We start from the raw sequence: 20,471 nt of genomic DNA on the forward strand, positions 1-20,471 counted from the left end.
GAATTCTTGTGTTTTTGCTACTGATAGAACTTGAAGAAACAGTTGAAAGACATTTCAGATTTTTTTAGTCTTAATTCTTCTCTCAAGTTTCTAGGTGGTAATGTGACCAGGTTTACCAAATACTGTTATTTTAAAGCTTTTCTACAACATTTAAATCATACATAACTTTTTTTTTTGTTTTTTTTTTTGTTTTTTTTTTGCCATTTTATGTGGCAGGCACATAAAAATACCTAGTGTGATCAGTGAAGGAAATTCCATACTGTAACATCATAATATGGTGTTTCTAAAGGTTATTGTGAAAGAAGTGTTCATCTTTATAGCTTAATACTAAAACCCCTAACACTTTTGAAGCTTTGGAATCTTCACAGTAGGGAAGAAAGGCCCATTTATTGTGGTGTGTACTCATGATTCTTATGTACTGTGAGTTTATAATCAAGAATTTTTTGTTATAAATCAAAGAAAAAGGTGTATTTGTTTTTTTTAAACTCACTACACTAATTGCTTTAATTATTCACCACTCAGTATTTAAAAACTCTTACCAGCAACTTAGCAATTTTATTTAGCCTTACTCTCAAGATAATCATTTCTATAAAATAATACATTAAATATGAGACTATTTTGTCTATTTTTCCAGCATTGAGGAATAGATGACTTTTAACAAAGAAATGTCTTGGCTTTTCATTAAATTTAAACAATTTTTTTAATGGATGTATTATTTGCCTGGCTAGGTAGATAATTATTTGCATGTACGGTAGTCAAAAGGAAAATAAGTCAGATATATGAACTGAGGACCAAATATGCTAGATTGAGGGGGAACATCAGTGGAAACTATTTCAGACTTCTAAAACAATAACTTTCAACAGAGCAGACAGTGTTGAAACCTAAAACTTTAGGTTGGTTAAACCTAAAACTTTAATGTCCACACATCAACATTACTGCCCTTTTATTAAATATTTCAAGTACTAAACAGCCAGAACTTTGCAATAGATACTTATAAATTGGTGCTATCGGTCTCTTCATTTTCTTAATAATGACCTTAAGAAGAAGGGATTTGAAGGAACAAATGATGGATCATCTAGTCTTTTTGCAGAATGAAGTCACTCATTGTCTTGACTGAAAATACTGTTTAGAAACATGTATCTGTGTGTTGGAGGCGGATTGAAGATCCTTTACTCACTGGTCCTTGGGTCTGAGACATTTTCCAAGAAGGCAGTTTTGATTTAGTGCTCTATAGGATTTCTGTGAAATGGCTCTGGTGAAATGCTTACCTAATTACACTCAAAATTTGAACCTGCTTCTAGCAGCCATAATCTCATTTTAATTAGTATGTATTTGGGAGGCAGGTTTTCTCATGTTTCTGGATATGGGAAAATTGAAGCAGTAAACTTGCTGGTGAAGGGTTCTTCATTGTGCTTAGGAAGGTCCCAGGAGACTCATATTCTTCAGATTAGAAGAAGGTTAAGAAACACTGATCAGCGAAGCAGCTAAAACATGTTTTCATAGGACAGATTTTTAGAATCATAATGGTAGTGTCTTATCTTTCATATAGGTTTGCATTTGAGAAAAGTTTTAAAACTTCAGGCTCACTGTGTTTAGAATGTTGTAATTTGCTGTTTGATTCCTTCTTTCATTAGTATAGAGATCCCTTTGCTGTGTGTTTTTTGGATGAAGTCTAAGGCTTGTTGGCAGTACTTTTTTTTACCAGAGCTTTTCTTTCTTGAATTCACTGCTTGAATTAAAAAATCATTAAACTATATATATATATTTTTATTTTAACCACACCTTTTGTTTTTTGTTGTTCAAGCCAGTTACACAGGGCTATTTTGAAACTTAGGTGATTGGCAGTTGAACTAAATATGTAGAGTAACCAAAGTAGATTCTTTCAAATGCCATTCCAGAGACATGGTGTGGAATGGTCAACCTCTGCGTGTTCATCACCTCAGCGTGAGCAGTGTGTTTGTGTTTTTATAGATTTCTGGTGACATTTGTCTGTTGAGAATTTTAACCTTCTCATTTGCCTCCTTTTCCACTCTTCTTTTTTCATCAGTGTAAACCAGAATATAAGGTACCTGGACTTTATGTTATTGACTCTATTGTACGACAATCTCGACATCAGTTTGGTCAAGAAAAGGATGTGTTTGCACCCAGATTTAGTAATAACATCATTAGCACTTTCCAGAATTTATACCGTTGCCCTGGAGATGACAAGGTATGCTGCCTTTTTTTTAAGTTGGGGTAGTCATTACCTTTTTGGTCTTAATAAGACTTTACATTATCATAATTTATCATATTGTATTATCCTTTATTTGTTATCCTTTGCACTGTCCATGTTTCTTTTTGTTATTAGGCTTTTCTTAAACAGAATGAAAGATATGGTTGATTTTGCTACTTTTTAATTTATTAAAGCCATTGGTGTTAAAGAAACTGGCTCTAATAAGCATTTGTAATTATCCTAAAATCTTATTTATTTATATGTACAACCAATTCATAATTTTGGTCATTTGATATGAGCTGATATTTACCTATTTAGTTGTCTGTGGAAAATGAATTTACCAAGTAATTAGTAGGCAATAACTGCATATCAGAATTCCTTTGTTATGGAAGTGTTTTCTTAGTGCTGGAAACCGGGATAGTAGAAGGTTACATTTCTTGGATGCTGACTTCGAAATTTAGTGTCCTTATTCTGACAGACTTGATTGCAGTGTTAATTTTGTAGGAAAAGTAAGAACAGGTGAAGACTTACTCTAAAGAAGAGGAACCAGACTTAAAAGCTTACCACAAATCTTTTACCTCCTCTCAAGTACAACAAGATTAGGTAGTTTTATTTTTAATAACTGTTATACAGTCTTGAATCAGAAAAAAGTCTTGTTATACTGGATAGATATAGAGAGAATGTATTATTGTGTCATTAGTTGTAAACTGTTCTTGGATCTGCCTCCAGAGTCAGATTTTTTTTTCTTCTAACTAATCTTGGTACGTTGATTCTTTGCAGGCAGAAAGAATGCTTCTAGTTTTAATGTGATCCATCGTAATTGAGTCTTAAATACCTTAGAACTCCACCTAAAATAACTCATTTGAGATTTTATATAAACATTTTTGATGTAACTTAGACACATTGATTTAGGAATTTCACTAGTTTGGACTTGGATTTATGTCCATTACAATGAATAAGTCAGTCTTGAATTTGTAGACTTCAAAATAAGAATATTTGTCATTTATAATAAAGATTAGTATATAGGGATTTTTTAATAATCACAGTTGGAAAGATTATACTGATACTGTAATTTCAGTGCCTGAACGCCATTAAGTGTCCAAGAACTATTTTAATCCATCCTTCCTGTCCATGGCCTGAGGAGCCTCTATGATATGACTGTTCTAAAGTTTTGAAAGCAAAAAAATAAAAATAATCATTTTTCTTTTTTCCTCTAGAGTAAAATAGTGAGAGTGTTAAACTTATGGCAGAAGAATAATGTATTTAAGAGTGAGATTATTCAGCCTCTTCTGGATATGGCAGCAGGGATTCCGCCCCCAGTTGTCACCCCTGTTCTGGCCAGTACTACTGCTGCTATGAGCAATACTCCAGGTATGTTGCTTTGAGAGAGACTTTCTGAGTGTTCTACTCATGCATTTCAGGTGATTATTTGACAGTGCAGGAGAATTTGTTTCGCTTTAGGTAAATGAAAGGAAGTCTTAATTTGAAGGAACAATAAAATCAGAAATTATATGTGTTTCATTCTTTTCAAAAAAATTAAAAAGCTAAGCTTTTAATGTTCCTAGAAACATACATAATCAGCTTGGGAAGTTGGTATGTCAGTTAAATTTTTCCTGATTTAGACTGTAATCTTTTAAACTTGCATATATATCAACTTGATATTCATAGTGAGCTAAGTGTACTTAATATATAAAGAGAACCCTGTAAAAATTTATTTATTGGATCCAAGAACGAGTAATAATCTCAAAATCATGGAGGTTTTTTTGAGGTATTTAAATGAGATTTGAATTTTTTTTTTTAACCATAGTCTTAAGAATTACATTTGTTATCATTTTGATATATGTTTATTTTGGGGTATGTACATATACATTTTGGAACAATAATAATTTTATGTACACTTTTATAATACTTTTGTCATCAGAGATTGAGTATTTCTTTATATCATTGAATTTTCTTCTTTAGTAAGGTATTTAATGATTTCCGAGTATTGTAGGCTCCTTTAAAATGGTAGCTTAGTTAATTGAGAATAAGTATGAAAAGCTCTTTCTGGTCATTTTTGTTGTTGCCATTTTGTTTGTTTAATGAACCTAATTATGTAATGGTTTTTAAAGATGAAGACAGTAAAATTATGTAAATTTGTACATATTTTATAAAAGTGACAGAACAAATCTAATTTTCCACATCTTATTTATTTACTTACATATTTATTGGGAATGGGTTTGATGTCTTTCTAAAAGGAACTCCTGTGACACCTGTGACTCCAGCCAACGTGGTCCAAGGTTTACCTGATCCGTGGGTGTCTCAGATAACAAATACAGATACGCTTGCAGCAGTAGCTCAGATCTTACAGAGTCCTCAAGGCCAGCAGGTGAGCAGCCTTTTTTGTTACGTCAGCATGATTTGGAACTCTGTTGTTTTCCTAATGAATGCATTGTTTCATTATGTACCACCTAAAGAGTGTTTTTTTTTTAATGTTTTTTTTAAATGACCACACTACATACAATAGTTTGTAACTTGCTTTTTTAAATTTAATAATGTATTATGTCTGTTTTTATCATTGAAGATTATTTTACAAATAATTCATTCTACACCAAAATAATCGATTTAACACATAGTTTTGCCAAGCATTATTAGGTGCTGTTGTTAATCCAGTAATGGGACTGGGAAGCCTTCTGCCTTGGGGAAGATATCTTTCTGTCTTAGGGGAGACAGACAATAAAGAAGTACAAAACATTATTTAGATAGATATATATGACTTAAAGGGACTTCCCAGGTGGTGCTAGCAGTAAGGAACCTGCCTGCCTGCAATGCAGGAGATGTAATGAGATGTGGGTTCAATCCCCGGGTTGGGAAGATCCCCTGGAATAGGAAATGCAGCCCACTCCAGTGTTCTTGCCTGGAGAATCACATGGACAGAGGAGCCTGGCAGGCTACAGTCCATAGGGTTGCGCAGAGTTGGACACTACTGAAGCAACTTAGCACATATGACTTAAAACAGGGCAGATCTTTAGAGTGACTAGGTTTGGAGGAAGGGGTCAGAGTTAGGGTAGCCAAGAGAAAGCATCTTTGACAAAGTGACATTTGAAGAACCTGTTAGGGCAGATATGAGATTATCTTTCCTTAGCATCTGTGTGGTTTTTGTTTGTTTTTAAGCTTATCCTTTAAAACCAGATTAATTGTGATCTATACAGTAAAACTCCCTGAGCTGTCCTTCCCACATGTTCACAACATTTCAGCCTCCTGTCTTTGTTTAAATGCCAGCTCAGTAAGGCCTTCAGACAGCTATTTAAAACTGGAAATGCTGCCTTTCATCTGCTCTGCTCCCTTTCTTTGTCACCTGCCTTCTTTTCTTCCTTAGCACCTAATATCTCATGTAACTTCCTCATTTGTTTCATTCACTGTCTCTTTCCATTGTAATGTATACTGTATAAGGACAAGGAGTCTCTGTTTTGCTCACTGCTGTATTTTCAGTGTCTAGGTTATAGCAGGTATTCAGTATATTTTGTGAAACGAATGACTGATGTATAGAGGCATAACAATGTTGGGGTATAGAGAAGATATCTTAGAATTGAGTTTTCTAGAAGATAAGATAGTCTACGTATGTTACGAGTCATGACATTGAAGTGGTAAACCTAAGTGTGGGACCTGGGCTGAGAAGTGAAGGATTCATGTACTAAGCAGTGAGGAGTTGCCAGAGATTTTTATGTTGAAGTCACATGATCTGAAGAGTAGTTGAATGGATGGGAAAAAAGAGAATCTAGAGATAAGGAGTATATTTGTTGGTAACAGTGATAATAGAAAGACAGTAATATGTGAAAAATAGTACAGTTGTGGACTCTTTAAAATGACAACCTTTAAAAAAATGGAACCAGTTCATTTATTTAGCCTTAGATTGGATCACGTTTCTACATTTTTGGGACAGTTGTGAAATCAAATTGAGTATTAGATTAAATTGTAGAATTTACTAGCTTTCTGTGATTATGATATTTTGAAAAGAACCCATAAAAGCAAATCTAATTTTTTTAAAGGTATCTATTGAAAAGTACTTTTGGCAGGAGAGTCGGTATTCCAGAAGAATAGTGCAAAGAGTCAAGGAGACACAGTAATCTGAGATGTGAAGTCAGAGTAGAGAAGAAGTAGAACGCTGCAGCCTTTGAACCTGGGTGACGGAAAGGCTAACACTGCTGTGGGGCGTGGTGGGGGGGAGATGCAGGTGTCAGAAGGAGCGTTTAGAAGGTGTGAAGACGTTTCCTTCCTTCCTTCTTTCCTCCCTATAATACTCCCTTCTGTTAGTCATCCATCCTGTCTGGTTTGGAGCTTCTTTAGTGCAGAAGTTCAGCTATCATATATTTTTGTACTTTGTTTCCTGTCACATTAGTAGTTTGCAGTAAATGTTTTTTGATAGGTGAAGATTGGTTTGTTTTCCAATGTTCCTTTTTGGGAATAGGCATGGAATTGTTTCACTTACTGTCATCATGCATATTTTTATCTTCTCTCACTGTAAATTTAACTTTACTTAAAGAATACAAATGTCTTGTTTAGCAGTAGCTTTGCTATTTTTCTATTCCAAACTGATAATTTTCAGATTTAACTTCAGTTTACATCTAAAGTAGAAAAGTAATTACTTCTGGGATATATGTAGGGCTTACTTAACTGTAATATCTTTAGGATTTTATTATTATTTCTATTTTTCAAGAGAGAAGGTGAATACAGGGGGGACAGGGGTTGCTTGCAACTCTTGATGACACTATTCATCTTTAATTTCCTTAGTTTCAGACTGCTTCAAGGGAAAGATTCCTTATTTTCTTTCCTCCTTTCAGGAATGTGTTGTCAGATGGTAAATTTAAATGATAGCAAAAGCAGTTGTTGTAGGTGCTTGCCCTTCTACATTGATTGAGTTTGTTGAAGAAGGGAATGAAAAGCTTAGTGAGAGAAATTAGTCTGCTTGTGATGGGTTTTTATTTTGTTGTTTGTCATGGTATGGTCATTTTATTTTGTTTAAAGTTCCTTGACTTTCCAGGAGTAAAGACAAACTTATTTAGAACTGTTACATATGGCACACACACGCAAATCTTATTTTTAAAATGAATTGTTTTTTTTTGAGTCAATATGTATTTTTTCTTGGTCTTTAGACTGTAGAATGATAAATTTTATTGACTCAAAGTTTAGATGAGCATTCTTATGGGTAAAACCCAACACCTGTTTGTAACAATTTTCTTTTCTCTCCCCGCACACCCCTGCAGCTTCAGCAGTTAATACAGACTTTACAGATACAGCAGCAGAAGCCTCAGCCCTCCATCCTGCAAGCCCTGGATGCTGGTCTTGTCGTCCAGCTGCAGGCTCTTACAGCACAGCTTACAGCAGCAGCTGCAGCAGCCAACACCCTCAATCCCCTAGAACAGGGGGTGTCTTTTAACAAGGTAGAAATTAGGATAACAGATCTGTTCTGTATGAAGAACTGAATTTTCTGTACTATCATGTAGATTGCAATTATGTAAATTACATTTTACTGTAGAACTGTTTTATGTTTTAACATCCATTGTAGTCTATAAGGGTTTTCCTGGTGGCTTAGACGGTAAAGAACCCACCTGAAAAGTGAGAGCCCTAGGTTCCATCCCTGGGGGTTGAGAAAATCCCCTGGAGAAGGAAATAGCAACCCTCTCCAGTATTCTTACCTGGAGAATCCCTATGGGCAGAGGAGCCTGGCAGGGTACAGTCCATGGGGTTTTAAGTGTCAGTCAGACACGACTGAGCAACTAAACACAGCACTGTGTCAGGGGCTTCCCAGATGGCGGTAGTGGTAAAGAACCTGCCTGCCAATGCAGGTGACATACAAGATGCGGGTTCATTCCCTGAATTGGGAAGATCCCTGGAGGAGGGCATGGCAACCACTCTCAACCATTCTTGCCTGGAGAATCCCATGGATAGAGGAGCCTGGCGGGCTACAGTCCATAGGGTTGCAAAGAGTCAGACATGACTTCAGTGACTTAGCACACGCAGATGTACTGTTATTGAGTAAATATTACTTAATAACTTAACAGTTACTGAGTAAATATTACTGTTTATTAAATACATTTTACAAAAGATTCAAATTTCTGAAAGAAATTTTAAGTAATTTTATAAATCCACTTGAAGCCAGTAAAATTGTATATTCGCTATTGAGACAAATGATTTTTGAGCTCATTTTTATGGAGTTACAAATAAATTATAGTGTCTAGCCTGTAATTTTAACCTGCTAAAATTGTAAAGTATGTGAAAGTTCGAAGGAAAGCTTCCTTACAAGTTGTTACAATACTATAATATGATAAATTGAGATATATTTTCAAAGTTGAAAATCTTGGATGTTTAACTTGTGTGACATCCTCAGTATTCTTGGTGATTATCAGAATATTATCCCTTGGAAAAGTTATCTATATTCTTTTTATTTCTGCTGTTATTTTCATAGAAATATAAATATTGATTTATTAGATTATATTACTTAGGTTTGTTTAGCCTACAACTTTCAAAAAACCTTTAAATTGATCATTTAAAAGACGGTGGAGCATTCTGAGAGAACTGTACTAGTAATAGATCTGTTGATTATAGTTCTATAGATTATAGTTCTAGATTTTTTTTTTTAAATAAAACTTTTTTAGTCTTGACAAGCCACTCAAATATTTAAATCCTAATCTTCTCTTCTATAAAGTATTGGTAATTATCCTATGTGTCATGATTGTTCTGCTTCATAAGACAACGTCTGTCAGAATTCTTTGAAGAGAAGTAAAGGTCCACGCAAAATGTTTTTTATAGTATAACAATAAACAATAAAATTACATGAAATAAACAGTATGTAACAAATTATATGAAAGAAATAATTACATTTTAAATGATAGAGATAAATTAATGGAATGTCATTGATCTTCAGAATAGCATTTGTAACTTGCATTTGTGTAAAGTGCTTTTAAATTTGTCTCTTTCTCTCCCTCTTTTTTTTTTCCCTCCACTTAGAAGTTGATGGATAGGTTTGATTTTGGGGAAGATTCTGAGCATAGTGAAGAACCCAAAAAGGAAATTCCAGCTTCTCAACTGTAAGAGTTGTTATGTTTTTCTTCATAAACCATAAATTTTTTCTGTTATCTTTATAAACATGGCCATCTGAACTACTCAGTATACTTTGAGCATTGTTTCTGGCTCTTGGGCTCTCACATAAGAAGACAGAGGAGTTGCTGCTTGTTGCCTCCCTATATTGTTTTGACTCTATGAACTTTGCAGATAGTTGGGATATATAAAAATTCTTTACTGGAAAATTGATAGGTGTTGATAAATTTGGTTGTAACATTTGCTGTTGATATATTAAGCTTTAGGTTATTTAGCTCAGTTGAAATAGTAGGAGAAAGAAGTTTGCTTCTAGTGTCCATGGCTGCTTCTGGGAAGTATATAGTAAATTCTGGGAATGTATCAGATTAATTAGAAGTAAGGAACAGGGTTGTAGGGATTTTGTTTGTTAAAGAAATAGATTGTGAGTTTTTATTTAAATCAGTGATTCCCCTTCCTCCTTACCCCAAACAATTCTGCAGAGCCTTGGATTCTGTGAGGGTTCAGGAGAGGACCAGTGGGAAAGAGGATGTTGGAGAGGAAGGTGGAAGGTGGGAGAATAGGAAAGGGATGATGAGTGGGGAAAGCCTCTGGATGTCTTATTTCAGCAGTTACTAGTTTTCTATATTGTGATAATATATTAAAATATATATAAAAATGCATTTATATGCTTATGATAAAGAGATTCTACTTGAAAAATTAAGAACTGGTGTATTAGACTACAAAGCATTTGAGATCATGTAGATCAGTGTCCTGAGCAATGTAAGAATCTCCTGTAACAGTCCTGATAGGTTTTTTATCTGTTGTTTTAATGCCTCCTATGACATAGAGTTAAGTAGTTGTTAATATGGTTTGATCTTTTGTTACTGAATCCTATGGGATTTGCTTTCTACACACTGATCCATTTTGCTTTCTGAAGCAAGGAAGCAAATTTGCTCCATAATCTGTTGAGACATAGCCATTCAGTATTTGAAGATAGGTATCATTCTTCCCCTCAGGTTTATTTGCTCCAGATGAAGTATACTTTTTTCCAACTGTTTCAAGACTTCTCACCATCCTGATTGCCCCTTTGGGGATGCCCTCTTTTTTGTTCATGTCTTACCTTGTGGCACCCAGAATTCCAGGTGTATTCATTCCAGGTGTGAATTTCCCAGAATACAGTTAAATTATTATTTCCTCTTATCTAAACATTCTTTCTGTTAACGTGCCTAATAATGTGAAAGTAGATTATTTTTTTTTAAGTGTATGATCAGTTTTGATTGTAGATTGTACATATACTGATTGATGGAACATTTTTCCCATTGTGTTACGGTTTATAAGTGTTTCATTAAGATTTTCTTAAAATGCTCTAATGTAAAAAACTACTACTTTATACACAGTAATAGCAGAGTATGTCTAACATATAATCCATCTGTTGAAACTATTGAAGTATATTTCTTATTTCAACATATTGAAGTTCTGAGTTACTCTATTTTCTGTATTAATATTAAAAGTAAACACTGTAATAGAGTATATTCCATTTGTTGACATTTTGGGGGTGTTTTTGAATATTCTTTTACTTTCATATTATCTTTATTGGATTTTAAGATATATTTACACTTGGTTTTCCTTGTAGTTCTCATGTTTCGGAATCTGTGAACAATTCCATCTTTCATCAGATAGCAGAACAACTGCAGCAGCAAAATCTTGAACATCTCAGACAGCAGCTCCTGGAACAGCAACAGCCTCAAAAGGTCTATAACCCCATCTTGTGGTCTTTATTGTTACGGCTGTCTACAGTCTGTCACTTGGTGATTTTTCTTCAGCTGGTTGTTACTTGGAAGATGAGTCTTTTCAGGACCTTTACAGTTTTTGTTTGTTCTGGTTTTTTTTGTAATTTCGAAATGTGTTCTGGCAGCTTATGTATCTGTTGAGAAATTATAAAAATTATTTTCAGTATCCTGTAAGGAATTAGAGGACAGAAGGAAGACATGGTGTTTCAGTATTACAGTGTGAAACTTTTCTTTCCTCTCAGTTCCCTGTTAAGCATGGTGATTTTGCTATTGTTGATGACGATGATGACAAAGTAGGTTGCTATCTTTAATTAGACTTTCGGTAGGTGGCAAGAGCTTCATTAGCCATGATTACAGCTAATGCTTTTCAGGTAGTTTTTTTACAGTTCAGTTCTATCTTTCATTTGATCCTTTTCTTTAAAAAGGTATAGTTTCTTTGACCACATCTTTTATATGCTGAGATATAGGTATTTTGAGTCTCATTTACACTGTAGGAAATTGAAGCTTAGTGAAATGAAGCATCCACTGTTAAAGTGCACTGCCAGTACGAAATACCTTCCATCTTAAGACTCGCTATTATTTTATATATACCCAAGAATTTTTAAATACTTCTAAAGTATATGTAGGCTTCCCAGGTTGCACAGTGGTAAAGAGTCCACCTGCCAATGCAGGAGACAGAAGAAATGGAGGTTCAATCTCTGAGTCAGAAAGATTCATTGCTCCGGAATTCTTGCCTGGAAAATTCCATGGACAGAGAATCCTGGCAAGCTACAGTCCATGGGGTTGCAAAGAGTAGAACAGAACTGAGCAAATGGACACGCTCACACAAATTACATTCTGTGTAGTTTTAAGAATCTTCTAAATTTCAGGCATGATGAAATGTAAAGTTGTACCTTAGAATGGATACAATTTGTCAAATTATTGTGAAGCTAAGGTTAAATCCATTGCAAAGCCTGATTTTGCTCTGTTTGAGAGATAGTTATGGATGTGAAACTGTTTACATTATGAGTTTCAGAGAATCTCATACTTCTTCTAATCAAATCTTTTGGCGCTAATGAATTTAATACAATACCACAAATGTTAAAGTATGAGCGTTGTTAGACAGATGATACATGCAGAGAAGAACAGAGAAGCATTTTGCCTCAAGTAAGCTCTTCTCTAGTAGAGTATGTATATCTGTATGATTACAAGGCAGAATACTGGTTTTTGTAATAGAGGTATAAGTGAAGGACTATGGGAATATGGAAGAGAGAAGATTACTTTAGTTTCAATAGCAAATCTTAGACATTGTTAGGGTCTGACATTGTCCTTTCAGTGCAAATGGTAATGGATTTTGTTGATATTTGTATGTTGGAACTTGTACCTGGAATCATGAGAATGAAATTCCATACCTTGTTTTGAAGAAATAATTCTGATAGAAGTAGGTGCATTATTTTATGTCAGGAAAATAAAATTTATCTGCTTGAGAATTTAGGAACTTGAGGACAAAGGAGAGTAAAAAACATTTGAATATTATTTTAAAACACAAGTTGTGATTCAAGAAAAGGAAACAGATTGTCAGTGATACAAGAAACTTCAGAGCTGTTACAGAGCCAAGAGGTGGTATTAATGGAAGTTTATCTAAGCAGATTTACTCACCTGTAAATGTGACACTTTTGAATTTCCTTAGTTCTAACTTCATTTCAGAAGTTTTAGCAGAAACAATAAAATGAAAGTTTAACAGAAAAAGAAAAAAAAATTCTGGTCTTAGTTGATTGCTTTATATATCATCTCCACAATTTCAGAAGGTATAGTAATAGAATCTCTTTGAAAGGAGTAAATGTCCCTAAAAGCTTCCTTGTTCAAAAATGGCAGTGAAGAAACAAAGCAACTTTTCTTAGGCATAAGATGAATAGTGTTTAAAACCTATCACAAATTTAAAATCGAAGAGTAAACATCAACAGAGTAACAGTTAAATTCAGTCAGTTGTGTAATTGGCTCTACCAAACCAGTTACGTTTTTAAGATGAGGTGTTTTTATTTAAATATGTTTTTATTTAAGATGGGGTGGGATATGCAGGAAAACTAAGTGTTTGTATTCGCCACTAAGCTCAGTGTGGCTACCTAACGTTATCACAGTCTTGGAGTGAAGAGGATACTGGGGTTGCTAGTGCCGCTGTTTCTTGCAGCCCTGACCACACTTGTAAGGGCTTGAGGCCTTTTGTCTAATGATGGAAAGCTGGTGGAGAACGGGAGAACTTTCTGAAAATGGTTGAATCATGAGGAACTAATAATCATGTCATAAAAGGAATGATTTCTCTTGTCTTGAGTAAGTTGGAGTTGTGCTTTTGATAACTGTTTTATCAGATATCCAAGAGTCAGATAACTCAGAATGAAATGCTCATGGTGAAAGTGATGACTGATAAAATAACTTTAACCAAAGTGTTAGAAATAAAAAGATTAGAAACTATTCAGCCAATTAATAATAAACAGCTATCAGTGGGATATCAGCAAGATGTAACTTACTTTGCTTCAGTAGTTTTTTATTGTTGTTATTTGGTTGTTAAGTCGTCCAACACCTTGCGACCCCATGGTCTGCAGCACACCAGGCTTCCCTATCCTTCACTGTCTCCCGGAGTTTGCTCAGATTCATGTCAGTTGAGTCAGTGGTATTATCTAACCATCTTATCCTCTGTCGCCTGCTTCTCCTCTTGCCCTCAGTCTTTCCCAGCATCAGGGTCTTTTCCAGTGAGTTGACTCTTTGCATCAGGTGGCCATAGTATTAGAGCTTTAGCTTCAGCATCAATCCTTCCAGTGAATATTCAGGGTTGATTTCCTTTAGGATTGACTATCCAAGGGACTTTCAAGAGTCTTCTCCAGCACCACAGTTTGAAAGCATCCATTCTTCGGCCCTCTGCTTTCTTTATGGTCCAGCTGTCACATCCATACATGACTACTGGAAAAAGCACAGCTTTAACTATGCGGACCTTTGCCAGCCAAGTGATGTGTCTGTCCTTTAATACGCTACCTAGGTTTGTCATAGTGTTTCCTCCAGGGAGCAAGTGTCTTAATTTTGTGGCTACAGTCACCATCTGCACTGATTTTGGAGCCCTGGAAAATAAAAATCTGTCACTGTTTCTACTTTTTCTCCCATCTATTTGCCATAGTGATGGGACCAGATACTATGATCTTAGTTTTTTGAATGTTGAATTTTAATCCAGCTTTTTCACTCTGTTCTTTCACCCTCATCAAGAACCTCTTTAGCTCTTCACTTTCTGTCATAAGTGTGGTATCATCTGCATATCTGAGGTTATTGATATTTCTCCCAGAAATCTTGATTCCAGCTTGTGCTTCATCCAGCATTTTGCATGATGTACTCTGCGTATAAGTTAAATAAGCAGGGTGACAATATACCGCCTTGATGTACTCCTTTTTCAATTTTGAAGAAGTTCAGTGTTCCATGTCTGGTTCTAAGTTGTTGCTTTTTGACCTGCATACAGGTTTCCCAGGAGACAGATAAGGTGGTCTGGTAGTCCCATCTCTCTAAGAATTTTCCACAGTTTCTTGTGATCTACATAGTCAAAAGCTTTAGCATAGTCAGTCAGGAAGAAGTAAATGTTTGTTTGTTTGCTTTTTCTATGATCCAATTCTTATTTATACCTGCTTGAAATATAATGCAGTACTCTTGGTGATGCAGTAAAACTGAAGGAAGGTTTATTTCACGGTTGAATCCCACTTCTCAACAATTCCTTACTTTTTAAATTATTATTTTAGGGTTTTTTTCACAGTTGGGAATAATTGATGAGTAATAGTGGAATAATTCTTTAGGATGATGAAATAGCAAAATGTTTCAATATATAGGAGAAAAACACCTCTTAAGTTCCCATGACATACATAGCTTAGACCGTAGATGTAGCTAAGGGTCCAGTTGACCTAATGCTAATTGTAAGATCATAAAATAAATGGTGGTTGAATTTTATTGTAATTTTAAAATACAATTTTATTTTTTGGCTGTCCTGGGGCTTCTTTACTGCTTGGACTTTTCTCTAGTTGGGATGAGCTAGCTTCTCATTGCAGTGGCTTCCCTTGTTGTGGAGCAGAGGCTCTAGGACACGTGAGCTTCAGTAGTTGCAGCACATGGGTTCAGAAGTTACAACTCCCCGGGCTCTAGAAGACAGGCTAGATAGCTGTGGCGCACGGGCTTAGTTGCTCTGTGGCGTGTGGAATCTTCTAGATCAGGGATCTAACCTGTGTCTCCTGCATTGGCAGGTGGATTCTTACCACTGAGCCACCTGGGAAGCCCTTGTAGTTGAATTTTAAAAGTAAATTTTCTCTTTGTCTTCATAAGATTTCAAAGAAAAAATAGAGTCATGAACCGCAGCCTTTTCAAATAGGTAAAACTGCCCACAAAGAACCTCAGAATCTAACATTGGTTGCAGTGGATTCTGCTGGATATATCAAGCAGACTATTACACAGATAATCAGAGGTGAAAGACAGAGGTGGGGTGGATGGTGGATGGGATGCTCCAGGTGGGTGGTGAGCTAAGAAATACATGATGTGAAGGGCGTAGCAGTACCGAATTAAGGCCAAACAGCAAGGCTCGGGGTAAAATGGAATATTATCTTGCTGTGTTGTTAAGAATTTTATTTTTATTGTACCACTTTGAAGGCTGGGACTGTGCTTAAAGCACACTTTGATTTGTTCTCAAAAGTATACTAATTTACCAACTTTTGGTCAATTGTGTGGAATAAAGCAGGCATTTAATTAACAAGTTTTTTAGCTTTAATTTATTTCTAAACCTTGAAAATGTTACTTGTCTTTGGGGAGCCTGTTCCTTCATAAATTAATACATTGGAATGGTTCTTTTATGCTTTTTTTGGCTCAGTTTTTCTACTGCTTGCTTTTCTTTCAGTTTAAATGTTGTTAGAATAAGAGTAATAAAAATTTTTTTTATTGAGATATAATTGACATAACATTGTATGAGTTTAAGGTGTACAACATACTGATTTGATATGATTATATATTGAGATATGATTACCTCTATTGTTAGCTAACACCTCTCTCATGTCAAATAATTACTTCTTTTTTGTGGTGAGAACAATTAAGATTTAGTCTCTTAGCAACTTTGAAATTTATAATATAGTATTCTCTATAATCACTGTACTGTATTCCTTTTACACACAGAGACAAATTCATAGCAAGAGTAGCTTTGTTCTTAGTAATAGGTTTGTAGGAAGGAAACAGTAGTTTGAGTTACCCTTTTCTGTTAATTATTATGATATTCAATAGTTCTAGTTCTTGTGTACTACCAGGGACTCTTTTTATTCATCTTGAGCACCTGTGAGATCATGTTTTAGGATGTTTAATTAGGGAGTCGCTTTTTTCATAATAATCAATTTCTCAGTTTTAGTTAACATCATCAGTCAGTTCAGTTCAGTCGCTCACTTGTGTCCGACTCTTTGCAGCCCCATGAATTGCAGCTCACCAGGCCTCCCTGTCCATCACCGAGTCCTGGAGTTCACTCAAACTCATGTCCATTGAGGCGGTGATGCCATCCAGCCATCTCATCCTCTGTCGTCCCCTTTTCCTCCTGCCTCCAATCCCTCCTAGCATCAGAGTCTTTTCCAGTGAGTCAACTCTTTGCATGAGGTGGCCAAAGTATTGGAGTTTCAGCTTTAGCATCAGTCCTTCCAAAGAACACCCAGGACTGGTCTCCTTTAGGATGGACTGGTTGGATCTCCTTGCAGTCCAAGGGACTCTCGAGAGTCTTCTCCAACACCACAGTTCAAAAGCATCAATTCTTTGGCGCTCAGCTTTCTTCACAGTCCAACTCTCACATCCATACATGACTACTGGAAAAACCATAGCCTTGATTAGACGGACCTTTGTTGCCAAAGTAATGTCTCTGCTTTTTAATATGCTGTCTAGGTTGGTCATAGCTTTCCTTCCAAGGAGTAAGCGTCTTTTAATTTCATGGCTGCAATCACCATCTGCAGTGATTTTGGAGCCCCCCAAAATAAAGTCTGACACTGTTTCTACTGTTTCCCCATCTATTTCCCATGAAGTGATGGGACCAGATGCCATGATGTTAGTTTTCTGAATGTTGAGCTTTAAGCCAACCTTTTCACTCTCCTCTTTCACTTTCATCAAGGGGCTCTTTAGCTCTTCTTCACTTTCTGCCATATATAATTTATTTTATGATCATAGTATTATGCAGTTGCTAAGCAAGTTCACACTGAGTAGCAGCATATAAGCAGAGTCCCTGTATCCAGTTGCTGTAATTGTAGTCGAAGGTTTGGGGGGAGATTTAAATTTGGTTTTTTCCTATAGTTAGGCTTCATTGCCTAACTTTTGTTTAGTCTTTCTGAAATGTTTTACATATCTGAGTACCTCCTAATACTGTTTTGTGAATTTGTAGAGGTGGAGGTTGAAAAAGATCCAAGTTCTAAACTGATTTTACTGGATCAGTGATTTTGATATTCAGGTTTGAGCTTTGCTTTTGCTTGTGTATGTATAGTGGGTGACTTAGTTCTTTATATATCATTCATGATACGGTCCCTTTATTCGTGATAGTTTATCTTTCCCACAATGAAAAATTTTGTTTGGAGACTTTCTTAATCTTATCAGTCTCTTCTAGTGTTACCGTATCCCCCTTTATGGAGGTATTCTGTGCTTTCAAGTAAACTTGGATTTATAAAAAAGTGCCATTTTAGATTGATCATTAAAGATGTAACAGAATTCTTTTGGTGTTGGGTTTCTTTTTAAAAATTTGATTGTGATGTTTGCATGTAAATTTTCATTTATAATATTATTCATTATTTCCCAATGCTTGTGTGTTTGTGTACATTCTCAACAGGCAACTCCTCAGGATAGTCAAGAAGGAACATTTGGGTCAGAACATTCTGCATCACCGTCACAGGGGAGCAGTCAGCAGCATTTCCTTGAACCTGAAGCAAATTTGGATGATTCCATAGATATTCAGCAACAGGTAAAAAGTAAATGTTTTCCTGGGTGATAAAGTTCTAAAATTGATTTCAGAAAAAAGTCTTAAAATATGGTAATATTGTTTATTTTATGTAAAATAATATAAACGTAAATGTTTTTTCCTCCACGTTAAGCTGTGCATTGTAACCATTTTACTGTTAGGCATTAATGTTACTGTGGTGAATATTTTGGAATGCAGAAATAATCAGTAAACACTGAATCTCAACCAGGCATTTTGTTTGCTTGTGTTCCTTTGACTTTCAAGGATATGGATATAGATGAAGTGCAAGATGCAGTGGAAGAGGAGATCTTTGAACAGGAAGCAAAGAAAGTGGCTGTTCGTTCAAGATCAAGAACACACTCCCGATCTCGTTCAAGGTTCTGTAGTAGTATTTAAAAATAGATGTGTGCAAACTTTTAAAATGTTGGCTTTTTATTTATTTTTTTTGCATCCTTTGTTTCTTTGCATCAAGGTAAAAGAAAATGTTTCTCTCAATATGTTTGAGAGAAAAGGAAATGTTACTCTCAGTATGTCTGAGAATAACATCTTGTCTCATGAAGAAGTAACTCAGAACTTCAAAAACAGAAAATATTTGTTTTGTTTTTAGTTGGACATGTCTGTGGCATTTTTTTTGAATTATTTACATGAGTCACAGCAATATTGTGAGACTTGGATTTGGGGTTATATATGGTTTCAGTTAATAATATTATGATGATAGTCAGCTTAGGACACAATTGTCCCTGAACAACAGTTAAATCACCTAATAGAGGAATAGTATTAGAAATGCCATTGTTTTTTTTTGCATTCTGTTTCATCTCATAATACCAAAAATGATTATGAAAATCAAACTATAAAAATTGTTTTTATTAACAGTAAGCATATCGGACTCTCAAAAACATATCCTAGAAATGGTTTTCTCTGTGGGCTTAGCCATGTTAAGGCTCATTAATGTACATGCTCAATCAAGTTTGAGTTAAAGTACATTATTCTTAACCTGGTCAATTTTCTTGTTTTTGTTTTGAACTGTCTTAAATATATGTTGTCTTTGCTATAAACTGCCTTAAAACTTAATCTGTAACATTTTTATGCTGTGTTTTCGGCACACGAATGCCCCAGGAAGTCTGAACAGTCAATGCTAGAAGAGGGACAGTATCTTTGATGGTTTTTTCAGTCATTTCTTGGGTGTTTTAAGAATTTCCTTGCATTTACTTGGAAGTTTCAGGAATTTATTTTCAAGAATTTCCTTGCAAGTGAGAGCTTGTTCAGTTCATCTTTCTCTAAACTGACTTCTCTCCAGGAAATTACAGTGCTAGTCCTGAAAACATCTTTGTCTTAGCAAATTCTTTGTCTTTTCAACACAAGAGTATTTTGAATAGAGTTCAGTGGCATATGATTAATAGGAAAAAAAAACAGTATTTTAGTATCACATTATATTGTAAAGTCAAGGTGAAAACCTATAAACAGAATTGTTTAGTGGTCTGCTGTTGAAAACACCGTCCTAATTTTAAGAACGTACATGTTTGTCACCTAAAGAATCTGTTTTCTTTCATCCCTGTTCTTGACTCTTGTTTGTAAATTAGACACTATGAGAAAGTGAGACCCTAACTAGACTCTCTTTCTCTTCTTCCTTGTATCACCCAGACTCAATAAGAATCATTGCAGACAAACATCTGTGTCTAATGTAGACCTAAGCAGTACAGCAGTATAGAGATTTAAGTACGTGTTCGATACTTTAACATTGTCCTTAGTAAAATAAGCGTGTTCTGTTGTTGTTGTTAGATCACCAAGAAAACGAAGGTCTAGGTCACGATCTGGCTCTCGAAAGCGTAAGCACAGAAAGCGATCACGCTCCCGCTCTAGAGAAAGAAAGAGGAAATCGTCACGTTCGTACTCGAGTGAAAGGAGAGCTAGAGAGAGGGAGAAAGAGCGACAGAAGAAGGGATTGCCTCCAGTCAGGTCTAAAACACTGAGTGGTGAGTGACGTGCTTTATAAGCTTTGGTTTCAGTGACATTGAGAAAATAGTTACCGGTATTAATACACAGTCTCTCAACCTGATTTTTCAGACTGGGAAGTTGAAAACTGGTTTGGTTTTTATAATGTGATAGAGGAGAAAGATAAGTAATAGGTTTCTATTCAAATACTAATGTCATTGAGAGTTGATTTTTTTTTTTTGATACTAGTTAAAAAATAAGACTTGACTAATGATTTACATAGTAGAATAGGCCTTGTATCTCTAATATTTCACTGACACCGTGATTTCCATGTGTAGTATCCTAACCAGTTTTGAACACCAGGTGTATAGGAATAATTATTATGGGAAGCATGCCAATTTAAAGCTAATTATAAACTTGATCAGTACGGAAAGAGAGAGTTCTGTTGTGAAAACTTTCCCTCCTTTATAGTTAATCTATAATGTGTGATTCGACCAAATTTGGTAGTAGTAGGGGT

General features: G+C 35.3%; 1 protein-coding gene across 1 annotated transcript in view; it reads left to right on the plus strand.

The window, feature by feature from the left end:
* SCAF8 (SR-related CTD associated factor 8) overlaps positions 1–20,471 on the plus strand; it is an 88,716-nt gene that overhangs the window by 49,278 nt on the left and 18,967 nt on the right. Inside the window, 9 exon segments of the mRNA XM_052645860.1 lie at positions 2,048–2,209; positions 3,430–3,583; positions 4,450–4,580; positions 7,456–7,632; positions 9,200–9,279; positions 10,902–11,019; positions 17,894–18,025; positions 18,287–18,399; positions 19,802–19,995. Coding sequence (XP_052501820.1) covers positions 2,048–2,209; positions 3,430–3,583; positions 4,450–4,580; positions 7,456–7,632; positions 9,200–9,279; positions 10,902–11,019; positions 17,894–18,025; positions 18,287–18,399; positions 19,802–19,995 — 1,261 coding nt within the window.

The sequence above is a fragment of the Budorcas taxicolor genome, chromosome 9, assembly GCF_023091745.1.
Source record: "Budorcas taxicolor isolate Tak-1 chromosome 9, Takin1.1, whole genome shotgun sequence".
Classification (NCBI taxonomy): domain Eukaryota; kingdom Metazoa; phylum Chordata; class Mammalia; order Artiodactyla; family Bovidae; genus Budorcas; species Budorcas taxicolor.